The sequence below is a fragment of the Synchiropus splendidus genome, chromosome 1 (genome assembly GCF_027744825.2).
Source record: "Synchiropus splendidus isolate RoL2022-P1 chromosome 1, RoL_Sspl_1.0, whole genome shotgun sequence".
Taxonomy (NCBI): Eukaryota; Metazoa; Chordata; class Actinopteri; order Syngnathiformes; family Callionymidae; genus Synchiropus; species Synchiropus splendidus.
This window is the reverse complement of record NC_071334.1, coordinates 63,342,351-63,360,119: the sequence shown is the minus strand read 5'-3', so window position 1 is coordinate 63,360,119 and position 17,769 is coordinate 63,342,351. Positions and strand designations below refer to the sequence as shown.

The 17,769-nt window shown below is 44.1% G+C and overlaps 1 protein-coding gene and 1 pseudogene across 3 annotated transcripts; both read left to right on the top strand.

Moving 5' to 3' along the window:
• Window positions 1-5,434: 5,434 nt before the first annotated feature.
• On the top strand, window positions 5,435-8,427 carry LOC128747885 (leucine-rich repeat-containing protein 17-like; annotated as a pseudogene).
• A 518-nt stretch (window positions 8,428-8,945) lies between these two features.
• LOC128752789 (major facilitator superfamily domain-containing protein 6-like) lies at window positions 8,946-16,837 on the top strand. Of its 3 annotated transcripts, none has more exons than XM_053854410.1 (7): window positions 8,946-9,141; window positions 9,890-11,473; window positions 13,115-13,212; window positions 13,283-13,444; window positions 13,551-13,652; window positions 14,781-15,073; window positions 15,725-16,837. In XM_053854410.1, exons 2-7 carry the CDS (start codon window positions 9,954-9,956, stop codon window positions 15,890-15,892), a joined length of 2,343 nt encoding a protein of 780 aa, XP_053710385.1. In that variant the 5' UTR covers window positions 8,946-9,141; window positions 9,890-9,953; the 3' UTR covers window positions 15,893-16,837. The 3 variants fall into 3 exon arrangements, with proteins under 3 accessions (XP_053710385.1, XP_053710384.1, XP_053710383.1); XM_053854409.1 differs by lacking the exon at window positions 15,725-16,837 and adding an exon at window positions 15,223-15,710 and having other exon boundaries at window positions 9,893-11,473; XM_053854408.1 differs by lacking the exon at window positions 15,725-16,837 and adding an exon at window positions 15,223-15,710.
• The last annotated feature ends 932 nt before the right edge of the window (window positions 16,838-17,769 follow it).

Genomic DNA, 17,769 nt, shown 5'->3' with positions numbered 1-17,769 from the left:
TCCAGTCTTCAAGTCATTCAGACAAATTCCCAGCATGTTTTTAATCTGATTTCAGTTTGTGTGACTCCATTTATAACTTCATTTTAAGTATTAATTAACTCATTCCAGGTATATTTCCTATTTTTTATGAAAAAGACAGCCATTTTATTTTATAGTATACAACTTGAATAGCAACATGTTCCCTTCCCACTGCTGCACAAGGTTTTCGAAGAACTCCTGCCATGAGTCGGAAAACTTGTCACAAAGTTCTGCCATGGATAAATATTTTCTCATGTCTGAAGAGTGTTCAGAAGAAGGTGTGGAGAAGGTCTGCACCAAGCCTGCCTTCTTTCCCTGCCTCTCCTCCTTCATCCCCTGTGCTCCTGGATGTAACAACACAGAGACAACTGATGCAGTATTGACATGGCATTCCTCTCCTGATGACTTTCTCTGATGTTCCTGTCCAGTCTGCATCTTAACCGGCCACCGAGTGGAAAATGTTGCACAGTCAATTGAAGGTCATCAACTTTCGAGCATTTTTTAACTTTCCACTGCGGGCGACTCCGACCACAGGTCACTATCTTCTGTAGCGTAAGGTCTCTTTCCAGCAGGAACTCAGCGTGGGGGTAATGGACTGGTGTGTCAGGGGATGAGAGATCTGCGTTTGGTCATCATATCATGGCAGTTCTGCTCAGCCACCTGTCCCCATGCCAGCTCTGGATTAGCACCCAGACCCTGGACGTCTTGGGACGTCCTCTGTCAGCCTGACGTGCTGGAAACCTCAGGGAGAAGGTGATCATTTGTGGGTTGTGGCTGACATGCAGCGAGAGAAAAGGTCAAAACAAGGTGTGTGTGTTTGTGCCTGCAGGTCGCTGTGGTTGATCAGAGTGACCTTTAGTGTGTGTCCAGTGTTAGTCGAGAGTCCCAGACTGCTGTGGGCCAAGTGTCACATGATACAAGAGCAGAGCCTTCAGAGCAAAACTCACTACTACGGCATTCAATCAATCACAAACACTGTAGGGAGCCACACACACTGAAGTCACATTATCAGAGCTGCATATTAACATACAGAGCACCAGGCTACAAAGCTATAAACCAGTCCACATCAGTGGGATATAAATCCAGTGAAATGAAGCTGAAACCCACACACACACATCAGTGAAAATCTGTGTGTATGGTCTCACACAAGAGCATTGATGCAAACAATTGTGTCAATATACATCTGAGCCAGGCATGGTGCTGCTACAGTATACGCTGTGTCCATTATTTTATTGTTTTCGCTGAACCTTCCTACTGTTGCTGCAGCAAAGCACGGATGGTGAAACCACCAGATCCGTCTGACCTAAAAGCCCTGACATCTCAAGGGACGAATGCACACTGAGCTGCTGCAAACACTCTCCAGTGGGGGATCACAGCGTGGCAACCTTGACCTAGACACCGAGCACACAACAACAGCTCAAGGAGGCGAAGATGGAGAGCAGTCGGGAGGAAGGAGGAGGAAGACTTGCATTCGAAGAACTGCATTCGATGAAAGTGAAAGGAGAGAGAGAATAAAAAGTGAGAGAATAATGCTGGTTGTGATAATATGCTTTCCATTGCATCCAATGGAGTGTCAGTCAGGAAGGAACAGGTGAATAATAAAGGTTCAACGTTATCTGGCGAGTCTTGTATTAAGGTTGGTATACGGCTCCTAGTTGACCTTCTTCTGCATCATTTTATTGGGAGTTTTCAGGTAAAATATGCATTCACTCAGCTTGGTTTAATATTCATTGATTTTTGAGTGTTGACATTTTCATTTGTAGCCTGGTGACCTATGAGGAAAAAACTGGACTTTAATAACATTCCTAGTGCAATGAGTGCAGTCGGACAGTAGGAGGCAGTAGTGTCGACGCACTCTATCCACACGGAGGGGAGACGCAAAGAAGACGTCAGCTGCAGAAATGAGTTCATCTCTAAAACGCAGGTAAATCCATATTTTGTCACCGTAACAGCACAAGGCAAATTTGTTTCAGCCTCACAACAAGATACGAAGACATTCACTGGTTTAAGGAGACGGTATTCGCATCACATAAGACAAGATTCATTCTGATTCTGATGAGATTCGATGGTCTTTATGAGTCCCACAGTGGGGAAATTCAATATGTCAACAAGGACACTGACACGTATCGAAGACATTAAACTTAGACAACAAACATCAAAGATGTCCACAAAGCATAGGCAAGTGACAAGCAAACAACACTAGATAAATAAATATCGTAATATATAAACAGTTATCAAGAGAAAATAAATGAAATCTAAGTAAAGACAAGTAAATAGATAATACATAGATCATGATAAATTGTATAATTAATACATTTTATAAATAGATAGATGATGAATAAACAAATGATTGACTATCAACCGATGAGCTAAAACACAACTCTGCAAGTTTAATCCAGCAGGAAGCATCTGCCGCAGGAAGCGCGTCGATGATGATGGTGACAACGGAGTTGAGCCATCGTTCTGACGCGCTGAAGTTAAACTAGTTGATCAGTCACCGTCTACAGAGTTCAATACCGCAGCCCCAGAAAGTCATCGCTGCCTGTCAACACCATGGTTCTTCTCTCCTCAGTTGAACGGAAGTAGTGAGGCTTAGTGAGGCTCCTCTCAGTATGTGATCGTGGTCAGTCATTCGATTGTATGGTGTGTCTTTTAAAGTCAAGTTCGCAGAGACACACACTTGTGAGCAGATAACAAAGCAGTAGCAGTACTCAACACGGACACTGTGTATCCCATTATCCTGAAAACACATGAAATCACATGAGCTCCTCAGCTGCGCTCGGTGTTGTGTCTGTTCAGATGCAAGGTGTGGCTCCATCAGAACTCTGTGTGTTGACACCTGCTGTCCGGCTCAGTGTTGCGGTGACCTCTGTGACCTTATTTCTGCCACAGTGTCAGAGCTGCCATGTGGATGTATGGAGGGGCGCTAACAGATTCCCCTGCGCTGCCGTCACCTCAAATACTGAGCCAACAGACTAAACGCCTAGGTCTACTTCCAACTGCCAGTTTTATTTAAGAGGCAGCCATTTTGCTTTCATCATCTGATTCATATTTTGGCGGCGGATAAGTTTAATAATTTACCCTTTTTAAATATCCAATTGCAAAACCAGAGAGAAAGTAATGTGGACTATGTACAATGAAACTATGAGCTCATATGCGATTTAACCGAACAGTCATCGTGAGGTGACGAAGGGAAACCATCTCAAATCTGAACTAGAGCAACGGACTTTCAGATGTTGTGAGATGGTAAAAGGCCGAAGCTATATTGATATGCGAAGCTCTGTCAGTATAGTACTGTAATCCCAATAGCGCTCAACAAACATCTCTGCCACCCCCTGCTGGTGCTTAACCGACACTACAACAGAATTTGCGTCGTACTCAAGAGCTGTTCAGTGCTATGTCAAACGTGGACCTCAGAGATAAGGGGAAGCGTACTGTACACATACTAGTGAGGGGACTTAAATACCAGTTACATACAGTAGAGTATGTTCGGACAGTATGTTCGGATTTTTTTTTTTTTTTTTTTTACAATCATAAATGAACAATAAAGACAAACACAAAACAAATTAAACAAAGTCCAAACGTTTCCCTTTCCACATTAATGACTGACTTTCAAAAAGCATGACATTACAATGTGTCTTTCGAATTCACAGACATCATACGTGAGATCTATGGCATTTTTCAAGCTCGAAAAATAAGCATTGATAAATAAACTTAAACTTAAACTAAATAAACTTTGTGTTTGCCTCAAACAGGCCCTAACAGTCCTCAGCTGTAGTGAGTAGTGACCAGCTGGAGAGTGTTTCTTGTATGAACTTTGCCCGGCATCATGGTGATGTACTCTAAATATATGTTTCCAGGATCATCTGCGGAAAATTGCCGGTCCGGTCTGATACACAGGACGGACAACATGCATATGTAATCCTTGCTTGCTGGGATTAGCGTCTTCATTCTGAGTCCGGATTTCTTGTCTAATCCCACTCAGCTCTCACCCTTGCTCTGGGTCCGAACTCACAGAGGTAATCAAACACACCCGCAGCCCGCACTGACCATCCTCAGTGTCATCTGGGGGACGGTAATCTGGCATAGTGCCATAATCTGAGCCAGCAGTGGACATTCATCTCTCAGTGATCACAGGTTATTACATCAAAATAAATAATAATAACCGTCTTGTGATCAGTCTTCCATTCATCTGTGTGACACGCTTGCTTATAGACATGCACCAGACAGGCTCCTCTCCTGCGTCTCACCTGCACTTATTGTGTGCCTCTATTATCCAGGTCAAGTCTGAGTCTACCCTGAAACTGGATCCTGTGGTCACCTTATATGTGTTGAGCAGACAGACCACACGTTTACTGGCATCACCCCCCACCCCCTGCATTGTGGCCAATGAATTCTCTCATGGTTGAATTGTGTTCTCACATTCTTCGTTCTGAGTCGCCCCCCCTCCAAGCACTTTAGCATTAGTTGTTTGCATCTGGAGTTATCTTTGCTGTTGGAGCAGAAGCTTCAACACTTAATCCAGATTACCACACATCATATAATCCACCTTCACTTCTCTTAGTCAAATGTAAAAAAGAAAGCTTCTAGTGAGGTCAAAGTGATGCGCAGCATTTCACTGCTTTCTTATATAACTGCACATATGTCCTGATACAAAGCCAAAGTCGATGAGTGTTATGGCCAATTTCCTTTGAGCAAGGCCCAATATTTTACGACTGGGGCCATAGAAAGTAATTATCTATCTATCTATCTATCTATCTGTCTGTCTGTCTGTCTGGCTGTCTGTCTGTCTGTCTGTCTGTCTATCTATCTATCTATCTATCTATCTAACATCCATCCATGTATCATCTATCTATCTATCTATCTATCTATCTATCTATCTATCTATCTATCTATCTATCTATCTATCTATCTATCTATCTATCTATCTATCTATCTATCTATCTATCTATCTATCTATCTATCTATCTATCTATCCATGTATCATCTATCTATCTATCTATCTATCTATCTATCTATCTATCTATCTGTCTGTCTGTCTGTCTGTCTGTCTGTCTGTCTGTCTGTCTATCTATCTATCTATCTATCTATCTAACATCCATCCATGTATCATCTATCTATCTATCTATCTATCTATCTATCTATCTATCTATCTATCTATCTATCTATCTATCTATCTATCTATCTGTCTGTCTGTCTGTCTGTCTGTCTGTCTATCTATCTATCTATCTATCTATCTATCTATCTATCTATCTATCTATCTATCTATCTATCTATCCATGTATCATCTATCTATCTATCTATCTATCTATCTATCTATCTATCTGTCTGCCTGTCTGTCTGTCTATTATCCTACACACATTGTTGTTAAAAGCTGACCTTGTGTTTTAAATCATTGCTCCCAGTAGCTAGGGCAAAAACACCAGCGCACGAAAAACCCAAGGTCTCTCTAACCTTCCAACCATGTAGTGATCCATTCTAACCTGCTTTCTCCTTGTTTCTGCTCAGTCCAATGGACAGACTTCATTTAATGGAAGCTCTGGTTGAGTGTCAATCATAAGGGGTTTGACTGAATTGAATGCAAAGGTGCACATGAGGGGGCGACACGACCCGGTGTCTGTCGTCTCATTGATCCCGTCGAAGGCTCTGGCTATAAATAACTGTGTCTAATCTCTGAGCGATCTGCAGATATACCGCCGCCTGGAATCAATCACATCTGTCCAGACCATCTAATTCTCCTCCCTGTGGCCCAGTTTGGCAACAATCTCTTAAAGCCCCGTCCTGCTGGTCCCCCCTCCCACCGTGCTCTGAATAATTGAAGAGCGCTCTCTCTCTCCCCCAACACCACCACCACCTCTCTCTCTCTCTCTCTCTCTCTCTCCTCTATGCCACTTTCCGTCCTCTTTTGTTACTGTCACTCATTAGGTTTTCCAGCCTCCTTCACATCCAGTTTCCACTCCCGGCTGGCTGGATGTTGACTCTTCTTTGTAGCAGCTGCTGGTGAGACAAACATCCTAATGTGAGAAGGTAAATTTATACCTCACTTTTCAGTGTTGTGTGTCCACATGACTGGAAGTTTACTGTTTTAATGCTGCCTCACGATCAGCTAACATTTTTACTGTCCAAACTTTCATAACTCTTCACTCTTTTGCTGAAAATGTTATGAGTTATTTCTGTTTCAAACGTCCACAGGTTCACGGAGAGTAAAGTATATGACTCATGTATGAAACAAAATGGTTTCATAGCCACAGTTTTTGTTTTTGACCAGTTGCCATGTGAAAACCTAGTGCTTCTGCTGACAGCTTTTAAAGTGTGTATTTAAATTAATATCATTCTAAATTATGTTTTTCATTTAAGGACGTTTTCACAAAAAACAGTGTGTTTAACATGGTTTAACAGTTTTGTTCTGAAATATGTACAAAAACTCAACTGATTTCAAACTTCTGAAAACTTCTGGTGGTGTTTTAGTTCAGTTTAACTTAGTAAATAGAGGGATAAAATAACATTCAAGAGGTGTATTCTTTAATTAGTTCCATTCATCTTGTTGAATTATTATTATTATTATTTTACAGTTGGTTTGTTCTAGTTAATTTGTGTGATAATCTAAATTTGGTGATACAATTGAAAAAACATTTAGCATGTTATACAGCACAACATATTTATATATTTTTGACAAGGATGATAATATGATAATGATAAAGCAGTACTGGAACAAAAAAGACAAATCAATGAAAAACTAAATAAGCAGACATGAAAACATGAATGTGTAGGTGCCAGCAGATTTGAAGCGGGTTCTTCTACTCCTGAAAACTAAAAACAATTTGTACGTGTTTTCAAGACTGAGCAGACATGATGCGTCTCCTCCTGCTGCTGCTCCTGTCCCTGTCTGAGGCCTGGTCCCGGTCACACAGCAGCTGGTGCGATAGGGGCTGTGACTGTCATGGAGACCTCAAGCTCGCCATATGCTCCCGGGCCCACTTTACCCAGCTGCCCAGCAAAGTCCCACCCACCAGCGAGCTCCTGGACCTGTCCCACAACGAAATAAGGCTCATTCCCGAACGCTCTTTCAGCAGGAACCGTAAACTCCGGGTGCTGCTGTTGCAGAACAACAACATCAGCACAGTGGAGGATGCCGCTTTCCTGCAGCTGGAGTTCCTGCAGAAGCTGGACCTTAGTTGGAACCACATCCCCTCACTGAGTGAAGGGTTCTCCGTCGGCCTGGCGTTCCTCCGGGAACTACAGCTGGCACACAACGGCCTCACCAGCCTGGACAGCCGCAGCTTCCTGCACCTGGACTCCCTTCAGAGGCTGAACCTGAGCAGCAATAAGATCCACACCATCAAGATGAGGGCCTTCGCCTCCATGAGCTCCCTCCGTCAGCTCCACCTGCAGGGTAATCAGCTGTCGGTGCTGCAAAGCGGCGTCTTCTCCATGCTGCGCTCACTTGAGGTCCTCAACGTGGCTGACAACGTCATAAGTGACACAGAGTCCAGCGTGTTCCGGCCCCTCACCAGCATGACCCTGCTCAACTTGGCCCACAACCAGCTAAGCTCTGTCTACTTCAAGACCTTCCTGAGCATCCAGACCTACAGCACCCATATCTTGCTGGACGGCAACCCCTGGAACTGCGACTGTGACCTGCAGAGGGTCTTCAGGAAGCTGCGCAGCATACAGCGCCTCTTCTTGGACGACTACTACAACCTGACCTGCCAGGAGCCGTCGGTGCTGCATGGCTACCGTCTGAAAGAAGTGGACCAGGAGCTCTGCATCGCGGAGACTGTCACCGTGCTCATCATCACCGTCACCGTGGTGACCACCGTCCTTGCTGCCATGCTGATGGGGGAGAGAAAGAGGAAGAAGAAGAAGAAAGGGAAACACTGGACGCAGCAGGCGCAGCTGTCGGATGAGTCGGACTATTGATTCGGGTCCACCTCAGAGACCTTTTCGTAGAACTGTCAGAAAGTTTATTTTTTCAAACCTGTGAAACGTTTTTTCTTCTTCTTTACGTTCAGGATTGTAAAAAGACAGTATGAAAGAAAAAAAAAAAGCTGTGTTCAGTGTGTAAACATTTGCATAGCTGTTGCACTACATTGTGGGGTTTGAAGCATGACTGGAGGGAGTGCACTGGTTTCACGGGTGGTTATATAGTGTATAATGTTATATAATGTTCGGCATTATGAAGAGAAACCCCACATTCTAGTCAAAAGAACGTGAACAGGAGCCTCACAATTTAACTGGACTCTCTCATGCCCTTCATAGGCTGTCAGTCAGTCCTCACTTTTTCATCATCATGACGACTTTAAGCTGAAAAACAGGTACCAAAATGTACCCACCAACTAATCATTATTTAAAAATCATGCTCCATTGAAAGAAATGACTACGTTTTTGTTTGCTTCAAAAATAAACATATTGTCCTAATGTTTGACCTATTTGTTCACTGTGTTTTCTAAAATATATACAGTACTGAGTAATAATTGCCTATGTTTCTGCTTCCGGTTGTCTTCAGTGACGGGAATTTGTTATTTAATTATTAAAGAGCGTCTCTCTGCAGCACAGCGTTTCAGGACCCACCGTTTCAGAACCGGAAGTGGGCGGAGCTTCCGAGGAGCCTGACGGGGAAGTCAAGTACCATGATTCAGCGAGAAAAGGAGATCCGGGTGTACAAACAGCGGAACCCTGAGATGGTTTTCATGAAATATATTTCATCTTCATGCCCATCGTGACCATTTCACCTACACTGCAACTGCCTGTCTTAATCTTGGTCAAGACAATTTGTCATAAAATAATTACGATTAACAATGGGAACATATACATGACAATATAACATATAATGAGCGTGTGCTGTATTGGTTGACGTAACAAAATAACAAATAAATTTTATTTTGAAAGGTATGACCGGATGCTACTTCTAACGAGTCGAGCTTGGTTGACAGGTGCGGGCTCCGGCCGGTCAGACGGGCTGCTGTTGTTCTCAATACAAAGAACGCTGAGGTGGACGGGAACAGTGAACTTTTCTCGTCTCATCTGGAAATGAGACGGGATCAACGAGCGAGCAGCGGATTAAATGACGCGATTTCTGAGAAGTGCGGCGTCACGGTTTAATGGGAGCGGTGACCTGAGCAGGTGAGCTGTTGTTAATGATCCTGACGTGTTTAAACCCTCGCTCTTTTGTCATTCTCTTTTCCATTCAACTGGGAGTTACAGTTGTGTCAAGTTCAGAAAGCCAAACGACTTTCTTTCCCCCTACGGAATTACTGTCATGGCCGTCTATTTTGTTTCGCCTGGCATTTAAACGATGATGGGAAGATCGATTTGATATTCTAAATCACTTCCGTATGTGCGGCTGATGACGTATGCAGATCAGTGTTGTGTATACAGCCTGGAGATTACTCAGAATTATTTACTCTATTCATTTATTCAAGCGCGCTTTCGGCAGTGAAATTTCGCCTGTTGTTCAGGCCATGACGTGGTTTGTTGTTTTATGTTTTTTTTTTTTTTAATTTAAATTATGTATTTTTTTTTGTTTATGTATTTAATACTCATTTGTGACACCGCAAATTCATTATGTCTCTTTTTAATGGAAATTTTGAGGCCCTGGATAAAAATTGAGATGAAGTAGAATGTATGTGTGGAAAATTCAGTGTTTAGTTGTTCATTTATTACACACCTGTTCTGTGTCAAACAGCCTGGATGTGGCTTCAGGTACAAGAGGTTGCTTTTGATGTAGATATTTTTTTGGGATCAAAAATTAGCGTCTCGTTTTGCTGTTTTATAAAGAATCACTTCTGCAGTGTCAACACAAGACGTGTGCTATTTAAATGAAGGCTGCCTCCTGTTCCCACTGTTTGCTCACTTCTGTTTCTTTTCCCAGAAGCAAAAAAACCTGAATCGTGTTTTGAAAGTCTGGAATTTAGTCCTAACTCTGGAGCTTCCACATGGCAGCGGATGACAAAGTGGCCATTCTGACTGACGATGAAGAGGACAAGACCAGGTATGTCTCGGAACAACACTTCAACAATCTGTCGCTGGAACAGCAGCAGGACCGAGAGGAGTCTTCTGCGCCCCCTTCGGAGGTTCCACAGCAGCCGCCCGACAACATCGACTGCTGGGAGCGTCTCTGCCTCCGCATCAACACGCACCTACTCATCTCCAAGTTTTTCTATTTCTTCTTTTACGCTGCCTATGGCTCCCTCCACCCTCTGTTTGCCGTCTACTACAAGCAGCTGGGCATGTCAGCTAGCCGCAGTGGGCTGCTGGTGGGGATTCGCTACTTCATTGAGTTCTGCAGCGCCCCCTTCTGGGGAGTGGTGGCAGATCGCTTCAAGAAAGGCAAGATCGTGCTGCTGTTTTCCGTCCTCTGCTGGCTGTTTTTCAACTGCGGCATCGGCTTTGTGAAGCCTGCCGACATGAGGTGTGAGGAGATCCATTCGGACCATGTGACTTTGGCACCAGCGGTTCCCACGCGGCCTCCAGTGAACTCCTCTCTGCTCAGCAACCTCACCAAGTACAACGGTCGCCAACCCCAGTACCGCAGCCCGCGTAGCGTGCTTAGTCTCCTGGATCTTGGTGAGAGCATCTTGCCGCATAACGCTAGCCACGCACCTGCCTCTGCTAACAACACAAGGGAGGCTACGGATGCCGACCGGAATTCACCAACCCCGCTGCCTCCCCACGCCACACAGACAGTGCACCCCACCAACAAGTCTCAGTCCCTGACAACCGCCGCAACCACCATTCCCAGCACCTCATCAGGTATAAAAAAGGAGGTGGTGTACGACAAGGACCAGGTGGAAAACATCTTCCTGATCATCCTGATGGTGGTCATTGTCGGGGAGTTCTTCAGCGCCCCGGCGGTCACTATTGTAGACACTGTGACACTGCAGTACCTCGGCAAAGCTCGTGACCGCTACGGACTGCAGCGCATGTGGGGCTCCCTGGGTTGGGGCCTTGCCATGCTGCTGGTGGGAATCTGGATTGACCACACACACATTCCTGTCCACATTGAAGGCAAGGGCTGTGTCGTGCCAGAATTCCCCCAACGAAACTACCAGGGCGCCTTCATCGTCTTCGGCGTTCTAATGGGGGCCGCCTTCATTATAGCTACTCAGTTTTACTTTGAAAAAGGTGGGAACTACAGACAGGAGCTTCCAGAGGCGCCGGCCGGGAGGGAAGAAGGCCAGGCGGGAACGGAGTCCGTCTCCACGGCCAACGATGAGGGCTTCCACTATAGCGACCTCTTGCGGCTTCTGTGCAGCGTCCGCTACAGCTCGGTTCTGTTTGTGGCCTGGTTCATGGGCTTCGGCTACGGCTTCGTCTTCAGCTTCCTCTACTGGCACCTGGAGGACCTGAAGGGAACCTACACGCTCTTCGGCGTCTGCTCCATCCTCAGCCACGTTTCTGAGCTGGCTGCCTACTTTACCAGCCACAAGTTCATCGAGCTGGTCGGACACATACGGTTAGTGGCGACACGTGGTCAATTCCCATAATGCTTTGCAACTGCTCTGGTTGAAATTTGAGCTGTCACTTTAGAATAATGCTGTACATATTAACCAGGATTGACCTCTTTTTTTCACTTCCGCTTGGTTTAAGATGAGTCTTCCTCAGCAGGACCCAAGAGCTTTTGGTCCAGTTCAGTAGTCTGTGTGGAACAATGATGTCATTGTTGGGCATCTGAGAGCACAGTGTCAGGTTTCACCCTCTTAGCATCCTGTTAGCAGAGCAGCTGTGTGACCTGACACACGCTAGAACCTTTGTTGGCAAACCCAGAAAGAAGAAAAGCATGTTTCTTTTTATCAATCATTTGCATTTATTTAAGTGATAAATGCTAGTTTTGTGGTTAATGATTGACAGTCCAGTGCTGGTATCACCCATGTTTGCGCACACCTTGTCTCTCGTCCTTGTTTGTTCAGTCAACTGCTGGAAAACATATCTGGTCTCATGATGAGCAGTTTACTTAAGGTGTTTCCTGCACGGTGTGAGAGTGATGAGGATGGGAAATTAGACTCGATGGTACGCTCGGTGGTGACTCTAAATCAGGGGTACTTTTTCATCTCCCGACCTACAAGTCGCTCTGATTTACCTACTGTAAAAATGCAAAACAAGCATTTATTTATACATTTATAGAGTATTCTATGTTGTTCTGTTTTCTATGTTATTCTTTCAGTCTCGAGGCACGATACTCAAAGCACCTTCAAGCTGCTGGAAAATACTGAAAATATCAGACAAATAAAATGTAATTAAACTTAAGCTATAATGAAACACAAGGGGAATATTACTTTATATTTATTCATATCAAAACAGGAGTCACTTTTTGTCAATGGTCTAGAAGCAACGGTGCAGTCTGCGTCAGAGAAATGATCAGTGAATAATGGGCACCGGCTTAAAAAGGCCCGAGGACACGTGACGTCGGAAACATTCTTCAGATGCTCATCATGCCACGTCAAATCCATACAATAAAATTACAGACGTGCTCCAATGTGCCGTCAATTCTCAGCTGGGACTGGAGCTTCAGGTTCAAGTTCAAGTCGCTGAGTTGTAACTGGGTTTATTGTTGAGCGTGATGTCAGCTCACAGGTTCAGCGCCAGTTCAGTTAATAGTTGAACTGGCTAGTTGTGCTGAAGGCACTGGTCAATACGGATCAGCACCTGGCGATCGACATACTGGGCACCTCTGCTCTAAATGGATCACTTGATGTGTCCTTTAAATGGTGACCTCCTCTGAGTCTCATGGATTTTAGCCAATCTGAGTAGAAAGATAAAGAGGTCAAATCTGTATTTGTATCATATTCAAAATTGGGGCTATGGACAAATAAAAGTTTTTATTCTCATTTAATCACACTAAAGTGGAATTAACTTATGATTAATCTCAAATTGAACCCTTGCATTGATAAAATCTTCTTTTACATTACATTCGGACCAGATTAGAAAGGTAACTAAGCTGTGTAATTTAACAAAATTAAAAATGTATTGACAGCCCTATGCGAAGTATTCACATGCACTCGCCATTGAACCAACATATATTGTGGTGTGGTTTTGCTTTCACAAGCACGTGACATGTTGCTTCAGCTCAGTGCGCCCCCGTCATTTTGCATTGCAGCGTCCTGTACATTGGCCTGGCCTGCAACACCGGACGTTACCTGTACATCTCTTACCTGAAGAACGCTTGGACCGTCTTGCCCATGGAAGTGCTGCAAGGTAGCTGGTGTTTTGGTGAGCCAAGAGCAGCAGCTTTTATTGATCCAGAAATCGATGGTGTGTCCTGCAGGAATCACGCATGCTGCTGTCTGGGCTGCTTGTATCTCCTTCCTGAGTGCGGCTGTGCCGCCGGCCCTGAGGACGTCGGCGCAGGGAATCCTCCAAGGCCTTCACCTTGGTCTGGGCCGGGGCTGTGGGGCCATGGTGGGCGGGCTGTTTGTCGGATATTTTGGTACTTTTTTTTTCTACACCAACAGCAGATAAATTCAACTCCATGCTGTTTTTGATCGAACTACTTGTAAGATTTGTTTCTCATCGCCGACCACATTCTGCTGCAGGCGCTGCTGAGACCTTCAGAGGAATCGGCATGGCGTCCCTTGTCATTCTTCTTGTTTTCTCCATGATCCAGGTCCTGACATCAGACAAAGATGATGAGGATGGTAAAAAAAAACTCTCAATTGTTTTCATAGTTTATGATAACTCTGTCGTCTACAGCTTGACCTAGTTAGCTGTGGTAATGGACGTCAGCTCTCAGACCTCTCAAGGATTGATTTCTAGGGAGTCCAGTACATGGAGAGATAGGAACAAAAAAAAACAGATATAGTTTGAATGAAATAAATGAAGTTGCCTTCATTTAATGTAATGTTAGAGGAATGGTTGAGAAGTGTTGCTCACTTGGAAGGTCCAGGCCTTCCAGCTGAATAGATGCGCTCTGACTGTCTTGCAGGCATCTTGTCATTGAAGAAACCTTCTTGATGCTCCTGTGAACAGTTTGAATTCTGTGATGTTAAATAGCATGAAATCACCTGCATATTTCAGAATCAGACTCAGCTTTATTGCCAAGGTCAGAGTGGATCCCACCAACCAGGAAAGTGTTTTGGATTAATGTGCGGTAATGAACAAAACATAATAATAATAATAATAATAATAATAATAATAATATATATAAATGAATACAATTTATAATAATAGAAGTAACAAATAAATAACCCACATACGACATGAGCTGTTTATTTATTTAATTCCTTTTTTTCCATTTAACTATTGAGTACTTATTGTAATTGGTTTATTACAGAATACAACACTAAGCAGCCACATTCAAGGGCCGTACATCTGCAAATATACTTGTATATTCTTATTATTTATTGTATTTATCTTATTGTACACACGCATGACCCTACTGAGAGAGTTTCTTCTACTAATGAGAGCTCATTTTAAGATGGGTAAAGAAAACCTCAAGTTATCCTTAGGGTTGTGCTACAACTGAGTTGGTTGAAGTAAATGGTGGTGCAGGTTTAAAGCCATTGGAAGTGACCATAACTATGTACACAATGTGCTCCAAGAAAATACGTTCATTTTGTTGAACTCGCTCATTCACTTCCGCCAGATCACCTGCCTTCATTCTGACTAATCTGATTTGTCTTTGTGTTCTCACGGAGTAACAAGGTTACAATCTCATGGTCTGAATGACACGTGGGTTTGACCTCGTTGTGTTGGATGGAGAGAATATTTATATTGTGTGTTCTATACTGAAGGAAGTGTCTGACGTTGTGTGTTTCATGTCCCAGAGGACAAAATGTTGGCTGAGAACATCCCAATTCCCTCCAGTCCAGTTCCCATCGCCACCATTGACCTGGTGCAGAGTCACACCCCCTCCGCTCACTCTGCCCGCCCACCTCAGTCCTCCATCCTGCCGGTGAAGAAGACCAAGCACCAGGAGGATCAGGAGGATGTGAGCCGGCCAGCCTGGGTGCTGTCGGCCTCCCCGTGGGTCACCATGGCGTTCGCCATCGTACAGATCAAGGAGATGATGAGCTTGATGAAGGGCGGAGGACCACCGACCGAGACCCAGCCCTTACAGGTACACCTGACTAAGAGACCCTATTTGCTAATATATTTGTCGATGTCGTGAGGCGCACTGTCTTTGTTTGGAATAGAATTTTAGTATATAATTTTGTTCAACTAATGTATCTCTTTCTCTCACTTCCTGTTTCCTGTGTTAACCTGCAGAAAGGTGAGAGGTGTGTGAGTGTGTACTGTGTCTCAATGGAAAACCTAACGTGCCTCTGTTGCCCGCATGACTCATCTCAGTTTTGTGTCTCTGATGGCGACAGCCTGTGTGAGCCGCACACATGGTCGTGCGAACATATTTGTAGGTGCGCGCGACGTAGCATGCTGGGATGAAATTCTTGGTTTTGACGCCGCCATTTTCTCTGTGGGTGTGTGTGTGCCTGTGGATGTTTATTCATGTGGAATCGGCCGCCTGCTGTGGAGTGAGCATGCCGTCGTCATATCTGTGTGCACAGTTTGTTGGTTAAGAAAATCTGCATGCACTTGTGTTTGCATATAAGCTTATCCCTCATAATCCGCAGCTATCGAGCATCGCATCATCTCCAACACAAATCAACAAATACTCAGTAAAACAACGGAGATTTATTTGCGCTGGTTGATTTTGACATTCCAACATGGCTACCTGCCAACCCACTGCTATTGTTTACCTCCTTGTTGCCAGGTAGTGAATGAGCAGAACTCGTCCGTGACACAAAGGAAAGCTGGAGATGACGTCACAGCATCGGCTTCAGAGACACCCACGCAGTCAGACCGCACCCCGCCAGCACCCACAGACTCTGACAAACAGAACTCAGACAACCCTGCGTTCTCTGCAGGAAGGGCGGACTGAGCCTTGACTCACAGCCGGACTCGGCGTCTTGCTTTGATGAGGAGAAGGTCGCCTCACATAGAAGCTCAACACGAGTTTGTCATTTCTTTAGGAAAGGAAACCAAATATAATTTTATTCTTCAGTCCTCTGCAGATCTTCTGCTTGTTGCCTCTGAAGGACTTCATCTGCACTGTCGTGTCTTATAAGAGACAGATTGATGATGACGAAAGGATGATCATCGGATTTAATTTATTTACTTACGTGCCTATTATAAACAGTTTTAAACTGTTGGTGACTTGCATTCCACCTCACTGTTTAGATTTATTTTTGTTTTTATTCAGCTGTAGGACTTGCTTCAATTTAAGTACATTTTTGGATTTAAATATATCACATTATGGATATTATTTTACATAAAATAATTAAGAAAAGATGGTCAGCCTTTTTTAAAAGTCACCGCTAATTAAAGTGCCTGTCAAAGTCTTTGCTCTGTAAAATCTTATTTTGGGAAGTCATGAAAAGCAGATCTGGGTTGGGGGCAAACAAAGAAAGGAGGGCTGTGGCTCAAGAATGTTTGGATATTTGTGTTTGTTTTAATAAATGCACGTCCACGGCGCGATGTGTCTGAGGAATGAAGTTTCAACTGCAGATCCCGCCTCCCTCCCTTGTGTTCCTGCGCGGCGGTCGTACACTAATAGTGTCTTTTGTGAAGTGACCATGATGAATTACAGTCTTATGTTAAAATAAAACTTATTTTCGAGTCAAGTCCAATTATTTATAGGCGTACAATTTCAGTTCGAGTTTATTTTACGTGCGTGTCGATGCAAGTACTTCCATCAACCGCTAGGTGACACTAGTGTACTGGAATCTTCAGCAGTCGCGGTTAGAGCGCCTTGGGGTCATGGAGGTCAATTTGTGAACGAGTTTGCGTGCCAAAACGTGCCTGTCAAGTATTAAGACTGTCAGACTGTTGTCAGACTCTTCTATGATTTTTGGCCGCTACTTCGCGGTGAATTAAAGATTTCCCTTTATCAAAGATAGTCTTGTTCTGGACTTCGTATGTTTTCTGCACAGTGTTTTAGACGATGAGAACTGCTTCTAGCCCTTCATCTGAATGCTGAATGTGCAGAGAACTGTTGTGTGTATATCTATCTATCTATCTATCTATCTATCTATCTATATATATATATATAAAGCAAACAAAAGCATTTGTTTGCTTTTGTTCAGGGATGCTTTTCGCTCCACAATGGCCAGGGTTTCCACTACTCTACTCTGTACTTGAAATTCTTATTAACAAACACAGAAGCATGAAAAACAAGCCTGAGTTGCCACAAGCTGGATTGAAACCTGGCAGAACCTGAAACAAACATCTTCAAGCAACAAATGTCATCACTACATGTGAAATCCCCCGTGGGATCCCTCAGACATGAGTTCTAGGCCTAGCTTTCTCTACACGCCCATCAGACTGAGACCATCCGCTCAGTGATGTTTCTGAGAAAACCCTTTCTAATACAGTCGCAGGTCATTGTTCTAAAATGTTGTGCTGCCTGCCAATTTCTACACCTTCAGACCTCCATTGTTCCACTCATAATAAATCATCATTGTCTCCTCATTAATCCCCGGGATCCCTCAGGGATCAGTCCTGGGCTTCTCTTTGCTTTTATCTGTGAAGGCATCCAGCAGCATGGCACATGTCTCCAGAGAGCCTGCTGGGACGCGTTCTTCACATCTTAAGCCCATTACTCACCATTCTGTAATCACTTTGTAGGTGACACGCACGTCTTTATCGAGGAGGGAAATTAACATGCTCCTTCAGCAGCGGCTGCACTGTTTGCAAAATTTGTCATGTTCCAGTAGACAAAGATGATTTAGAAATGAAGACTCACGGGGATAAGAGGGT